The following is a 7,752-nucleotide window of genomic DNA, read 5'->3' on the forward strand; positions in this document are numbered from 1 at the left end:
CTGTGATTCTGTGATTCTGTGATTTGTTTTTTCACCCAAAAAAGTGTAAACAGACACCTCATTGCAAAGGGATAACCAAGCATTTACAGAACTCTTTCAGGGTTTGATCATTTCAGGAGGGCTTGACCTCAGCAAGTGTTTTTTCCTGTTACATGATGGATCTTTTTGTAATAATAAATAATATTGTAATAAGTATATGGGGTTTTGATTTATTCTTTAAGTTGTCGATGCAAAGTCAAGCTTTCAGAAAGGGAATCTCTGACATGTTCGTGTATGGATTATTGGTCATTGTGTATAAATGCATTATCATGCAGTCCTTACCTAATTATATGCTCTTTTTCTACCCAGTACAAACTGAAAAAAAAATGGAAAAGCTCTATTAAATTGAATCCATGGAACATGTAGGTAGCATAACACTGAATGAAGGCCTGCGACCATCAGAGCCTCTTCTTCATCAGCTCAGACCTGATGTATTAGGTGGTGTCACAGGAGTAAGTTATCATCACCCATGGAGACAGTGTAGTGAAAACAAGACTTTTATCTAGTATGTGTATTTCACAGGTTTACTGACAGCAGTAAATGGCATAAAGCTCCTTGCAGAAAAGAACTGTTTTCTAACCCTCAAATATCATACCTGTCAATATAAAAGAGCAGAAAACTGCTGGATGGTAAAACACTGTGACAGGGATCTCTATGGCCCAGTATCCTCTGCTGCAAGAATAGCCTCAGTAGGCATTAAGCACAGAAGAAAGAAGAAAAGTATGTAGTTCAGATATACTGGATCCTACTTGGCTTATAAAGGAAATAAACAAAGAATGTTTGAATGTGTGAAAACTATTTTGCCACAAAATATTGAGCAATGATCAACTGCATTTGGTGGAACTTTAATAAATAAGAATGTTTGTGTGAGACACTAATTATTCAAGTTACAACCCCAATGGTTAAACTTTACAAAATTATAAGATACTGAAGACCTCCCATTAAAATGTAGATGATCAAGAAACTCAAACTACAGCCAGTAGAGAAATAAACTATCTCCACTCTAGATTAAAGATCATTACTCACAGGAAAACAGAAGGGCCTCCTTTCTCTTTTTCTGGTACTAGATGAGATGTCTAATAATTTGTGTGCATTTCAGGTTTAGAGGTGAGTTAAAGGTAGACATAAGCTTCCTCTCATTGGGCAGATAACAGGCTTCCTGTAGGTTCTCAGCAGCATGAACAGTAGACCAAGCACTCAGGGAAGTTTCCAGTTATTACACATTCAGAATCACTTTGAATTTTTGTTTGTCAATGGAATATTTTTGTAAAATTTATCCATGTTCTTTAGAAGGATATTTTACCTTGGCTTAAAGCCCTAAGTGTACAAATATCTACCACATGCTTTGGAATTTTTCCTTAATAATGGTTTGGAGACTTAATATTGAAAGATACTTACAATTTTCCTGGAGAATTTGAATGCTGATATAATCTGAAAAGATGCTGAATAGCAGCTACACGATTACTGTTTGCAAACTCACACTTAAAGCAAACTATTCATCCAAACTGGTTGTCTTCACACTGGAATTATTTTACTCTCCTCAAACAAATGGGCTTTCAGTACACAATTCTACTGGAAATCAGTATTTTACAAATTTGACATAGTTATAGTTAGGATGGAAAAGAGGATACCAGATAAGCATTCTAAAACAATGCTTAGTTTTTGAAGCATCTTTTTTTAAAGCAGTGTCCATTCTGCTCTACAGTTTAGTTGAACAATGCTGCAGTGATCTCTTCAGAAAAGAACACAGATAGTATCGTCAAAGAAGGCTAGGTACTAGTAAGTTACATTTATTTCTCCTATCTGATACTGTTGCTGCAGATTTGCTCTACAGATGTCTAGAAAGCAAGAGTAAACATTAAAAGGTGGGTTAAGGAGTTCTATTTCAAACAAAACCTCAAATGCTGCTTTCTCAAACCAAACATTTACTCATGTGCAAAAGTCTTCAAAGATTTGAGAAAAGAGAAGTATGAATTACTATTTAATTCATTTATTGGCAGCCTGAATTTTCAATATATTTGTACAGGAAGCAATGGCTTTTAAGAGTAGATTTGACTTGTATTGGCTCTTGAAAAGCTGGGAAGAATACAAGTAATTCTTGGGAGATTTAGAAATATTCACTAAAAATGCCTTGTTCTCTGTTTTGCTCTAGCTCAATTCAAGAACATGTGCGGGAATATTCCTGGCTTCACTTTTGACATTCATACTGGAAAAGCTGTTGGTAAGTTTCACTGAACTTCTTTTAACTAAAAATTGTTTTCCTTAAGGTTGTTGCAGCTGCAAAATAAGCATTTCATACAATAAAATTCTAATTTAATTTTGGAATTACAATAATGACATAAATTGTGAGACTAATTTCTGTGTAAAATATTTCTGCTTATATTTTTAAATTTATATTTAGTATTACTCTGTTTTGATCACTTCCTGAACTTCATATAGTTTATTTTCTCTCATAATGGGCATATTTTTAGATCTATATCCTGTCTGTAGTTTCTGTAGATTAAAAGGAACTTCACTCAGTTTTAAGCACAGTGGAATTGAGAATGCAAGCAGTATGTAAAGCCATGAAGTACTGTTCTTTGACTAGCTCATCTCACTTTCAGACATAGATGAATGTAAGAAAATCCCAGGAATCTGTGCAAATGGTGTTTGCATCAATCAGATTGGCAGCTTCCGCTGTGAATGCCCCACTGGATTCAGCTACAATGATCTGGTCTTGGTCTGTGAAGGTGATTTGAAATGATATTATTTTTCTACTTAGGCCCCATAAGCATACTTATCTTAAATGGAACATTTAATTCACATGTTTTTCAGAATCTAAGAGAGAGACTGTGAGCTTTTTTGTAGGGCTGAAGTCTGTAAATTAGTTTGTGATGTATTTGTCTTTAATATATGTTCACAGCCACTTAATAAAATTTGTAATAGCCTTGTGTCAATCAATTCACTGATTTCTAAATAAGAAGTAAATAAAATGCTTTTATTTTATTTTATTTTATTCTATTTTATAATTTTTATTTTATTTTTGGGAGGAAATTTAATTCTTATTCTTCTCAAAGAAATGTTTCCTTGATTCTTTTTTCCATCTTGTGTCTGTTATTCTACAGTTTTATAGGTAGATGCATAGATGCTAATAGTGGAGTTCTGTGTGTTCTAAAGTAAATCTGGTTTTGTCATTAGTATTCAAATGTCTTGTGCTGATGTGCACATTAAAAAGGTAACAAACTGTGCCACTCTTACTATTTCAGGTCAAAGACAAAGAGGAACATTTTTTAATACAAAAACTAATTTCTTTAGGCAGACATTTAAAATTGCAAAGCCATTTAAATGTGTAATAAGTTGGATTTGTAGGTTCCTTTTTCATGCAAAAAGTGTGTTATGGGTGAAATTGTATTGATTTTGCTTTCCATTTGCATTTATGGCACAGGAGACTGAAGGTCAAAATATTGATGCTTTGCTGAGGACAAAAGATTTATCATGCAAAGATGGACAATACAGTCTAAATTCTAGGGGAAGTAACTGTCTCATGGTTTCTGATGACTGAATCATGACTCTTGGTATTTCAGATGTTGACGAGTGCAGCAGTGGAGACAATCTCTGTCAGAGAAATGCAGAGTGTATCAACAGTCCTGGTAGTTACCGCTGTGAATGTGCTGCTGGTTTTAAGCTTTCACCCAGTGGTGCCTGTGTTGGTAAGAAATCAGTTGACTTTTCTTGTCCTTGTGAATATATTTGTACCTAATCAATGGTATGTGATTCTTGGAGGGTAAAAGGGGTTCTTTTCTGTTACCTTGCATTTTATGTAACAGTTTTTACTTTATAGCCCTGCTTCTCCGTAGAAGGGAAGAAAAGACAGTGGAGAATTTTTAAAGAACATTCTTAATGTATCAATCAAATTCTAGCAGTAGTTTTGACCTCGAGGTGTATAGGCAAGAAGTTCCTATGAAATGAATTTTTGTTATGATTCAGGTTTAGCTATGGATAATTTTGAGTCTGGTTTTAATAATAACAACAGATTGTAAAACATGTTTGTGTAAAATGAATGAATAATAAAAGTCAATAACATGTACCATCTGTTTTATATTTTTGTTACAGATCGCAATGAATGTCTGGAAATTCCTAATGTTTGCAGTCATGGTTTATGTGTGGACACACAAGGAAGTTACCAGTGCATATGTCACAATGGTTTTAAGGCTTCTCAAGACCAGACTATGTGCATGGGTATGGAAAGAAAATACTTTTGTGGGGGGTTTTTTGGGGGTTTTTATGTTGTTTTGTGTTTTTTAAAGGGGGAGGAGGTGACCCTAAGTTTTTGAGGAGATTATAGTGACATTAAAAGACTGATTCATACATTTTTGGATTTTTGTGAATAAGGTATGTGAAGTTGTCCTTGGAGTGGATAGATAAGTTTGAGGGGGAAAAAAATGACACTATTCTTAGAGATAGTTCCATGTTACTGAAGACTATATTAACTGTATTTTGATAAAAATACATCATAGTGGCTTATTTGACAGAGAAGTTTGTAGCAATTATCACAAAGTGATAGTTTGCAGATAAAAAAGACAGGTTTTTCAGTTATTTAGAAATGTATAGGGTTCAGGTTTCTTTTAAAAAACAGAATCCTATGTTTCATGTAGCTTAAATCTATACTTACATTGTATTCAAATGATGACATGGTAGAGATTATATAAGAAATAACAGGATTACAAAATAAGCATGTTTTTCTTGTTCTTTTAGTGTTTTGTAATCACTTCTACTGAGTTTTAAAAAGAAAAGGTGATGCATATTTGAATTCTATTCTCATTGAGAAATATAGCCAAAAATTATTTTGATTTTTGAAATAATGATCATCAAAATATCAGTTCTAAGCTATAGAGAAGTTCAGTGTCTTCTATAACACAGATGTGTTCCAATTTCAACTTGAAACAGACATTTAAAACCTATTCACATTGTATTGCACATTAGTATACACCTTGAGTCTTCTCATATTTGGACTATGGTTTTTTAACATTTGTTAAACCATCTGAAGAAGATATTTGGGAAAGTGACTTGTGTTAACAATTTAAAATTTTGAGAGCTTGATTACTCAAAACAGTAACTTAAATAGTTCTAAAACTAATTCTAGAAATTCCATAGCATGAAATACAGATCTAGACAGTGACAGGTTATGGAAATAATCCATATGGCAACATTTTCACCTTCTGTAAATAAATGTTTCGGGAAGTCCAGAAGAAGTAAGAGAACAAGATCTAAATATCTTCCAGATGCCTGTGAAACTTCAGAAATTACTGAAACACACAGCAGTGTGTTTGAAGCATTCAGTGAAACATTGAATTTTAGTGCCTTTTAAAAATCATGCTTTCAAGAGTTTGTTAGCAGTCTTTATAATTCTGGATATAGCACTGACATCATATATTTATATATGTAAATTGAATTTTGAACAATGACACAAAACTTCTTTATAGAGTATTTTCAATAGGTTTTCATGGGCTTAAGAGTAAAATATGTTCATAAAATTTGACATACTTCCAGTGCTGTGACGTTCAATCCTTTGTACTAAGTTTCAATCATAGGTGTACCTAAAGAAATTAAGAAATGTTAGTTTGGAAAATGAAAAGACAGAACACTTTCAGATACTGCGCATGCACTTACTTTTATCTTTGCATGTAACATTATATTTTATTTTTAAATAAATATGAAAAATGTGTAAAGTAACATTTTCCTATGTGTATCCAGAAGCTGTAAAAATAGTACAAATAGAAAATATGACAGACGAAAGGAGAGACTGAAGTTTAGAGTATTTTCACTGTGTACCATAACACAGTAACACATACCTGGGAAAATCAGCTCCCACATAGTTTTGTTTGTCTTTGCAGATGTTGATGAATGTGAACGCCATCCATGTGGAAATGGAACTTGTAAAAACACAGTTGGATCATATAACTGCCTATGTTATCCAGGATTTGAATTAACTCATAATAATGATTGTATGGGTAGGTGAAGTAATCCAAACTTTCTTTTCATTCCTACTGGCTTATTATATACCAAGGAGGATGGTATAGAGTTAAAACTCAAGCAGAAGACAGGTCAAGGTGTTAAGAAAGTTAATTGAGTGCAGTAACTGATACTGTTACCAGCTCTAGAGGTTAACCTTTACTACCATTTTTTAAACTGATTAAAAATATTTTTATTTGGCCAGCTTGAGATTATATGAACCCTAAATCTCTGGACCACTGGGGCAACCTTACAGTTCGCTGACATTTTAATGCAGCTCTAGCCTCCATTACATTTCGTGGGTAATTACAGCACATGTCCTTGACTACTGACATCATCTATAGGCACTACTTGCAATAAGCATATATTATATCACACCACCAGTTTTGCCTCATGAATTTAAAATAATTTCTTTATTTCACCATATTTCCCTGCAAAGAGATGGCAGGGCCATTAGCCCAACTGAAGAGCATCTACACCAATGCACACAGCGTGGGCAATAAACAGGAGGAACTGAAAGCTATTGTGCATCCAGATAACTACAATATAGTAGCTATCACGGAAACCTGGTGGAATGAGTCACACAACTGGAGTGCTGCCATTGATGGGTATAAGCTCTTCAGAAGGGATAGGCAAGGAAGGAGAGGTGGTGGGGTGGCCATGTATGTTAGGGAGTGCTATGGCTGCCTAGAGATTAGCGATAGTGACAACAGGGTTGAGTGCCTATGGGTGAGAATCAAGGGGAAGGGCAACAAGGCAGATATCATGGTGGGATTTTGTTATAGACCATCTAACCAGGATGAAGAGATAGATAAAATATTCTATGGGTAGCTGCGAGAAGCCTCACATTCCCTTCCCCTTGTACTCATGTGGAACTTCAACTTCCTGGATATCTGCTGGAAGTATAACACAGCAGAGAGGGAACAGTCCCGGAGGTTCCTGCAGTGTGTGGAAGATAACTTCCTGACACAGCTGGTGAAGGAACCGACAAGGGAAGGTGCCCTGCTGGACCTGCTGTTTGTGAACAGAGAAGGTCTTGTGAGGGATGTGATGGTTGGAGGCTGTCTTGGGCACAGTGATCATGAAATGATAGAGTTTTCAATCCTTGGAGAAGCAAGGAGTGAGGCTAGCAGAACTGCCACTTTGGACTTCTGGCGGGCAGACTTTGGCCTGTTTAGGGACTTGGTTGGCAGAATTCCTTGGGAGGCAGTTCTGAAAGGCAAAGGAGTCCAGAAAGGCTGGTCACTCTTCAAGAAGGAAATTGTAAAGGCACAAGAGCAAGCCATCCTGCTGTGTTGGAAAACGAGCCATCAAGGAAGAAGACCGGGCTTGCTGAACAGAGAGGTCTGGCTGGACCTCAAAAAAAAGAAGAGAGTTTATGATCTTTGGAAGAAGAGGCAGGCATCTCAGAAGGACTACAAGGTTGCCATGAGACTGCAGGGAAGAAAATAGACAGGCCAAATCTGGCTAGTGCTGTTAAAGAAAATTTAAAAAGTTTCTATAAATATATGAGCAACAAGAGGAGGATGAAGGAGAGTCTCCACCCTTTAGTAGATGGCGGGGGGGGAACTTAGTGACTAGGGATGAGGAAAAGGCTGAGGTAATTAATGCCTACTTTGCCTCCGTCCTTGGTAGGAAATCCAGTAGTATCCTGGGTACCCAGACCCCTGAGTGTGAAGACAGGGATGGGAAGCACAGTGAAGCCCCCATAATCCATGAGGA

At 35.7% G+C, this 7,752-nt stretch overlaps 1 protein-coding gene across 1 annotated transcript in view; it reads left to right on the forward strand.

Moving 5' to 3' along the window:
- Positions 1–2,191: 2,191 nt before the first annotated feature.
- LOC104538310 (fibrillin-2-like) overlaps positions 2,192–7,752 on the forward strand; it is a gene marked incomplete at its 5' end in the record, with an annotated part of 30,058 nt that continues 24,497 nt past the window's right edge. Inside the window, 5 exons of the mRNA XM_010181501.1 lie at positions 2,192–2,260; positions 2,643–2,768; positions 3,603–3,728; positions 4,132–4,257; positions 5,913–6,029. Of these exons, the coding sequence (XP_010179803.1) occupies positions 2,192–2,260; positions 2,643–2,768; positions 3,603–3,728; positions 4,132–4,257; positions 5,913–6,029 (564 nt within the window). The remainder of the gene's footprint in view (positions 2,261–2,642; positions 2,769–3,602; positions 3,729–4,131; positions 4,258–5,912; positions 6,030–7,752) is intronic.

Source organism: Mesitornis unicolor, unplaced genomic scaffold (assembly GCF_000695765.1).
Source record: "Mesitornis unicolor isolate BGI_N332 unplaced genomic scaffold, ASM69576v1 scaffold7500, whole genome shotgun sequence".
In the NCBI taxonomy this organism is placed as follows: Eukaryota; Metazoa; Chordata; class Aves; order Mesitornithiformes; family Mesitornithidae; genus Mesitornis; species Mesitornis unicolor.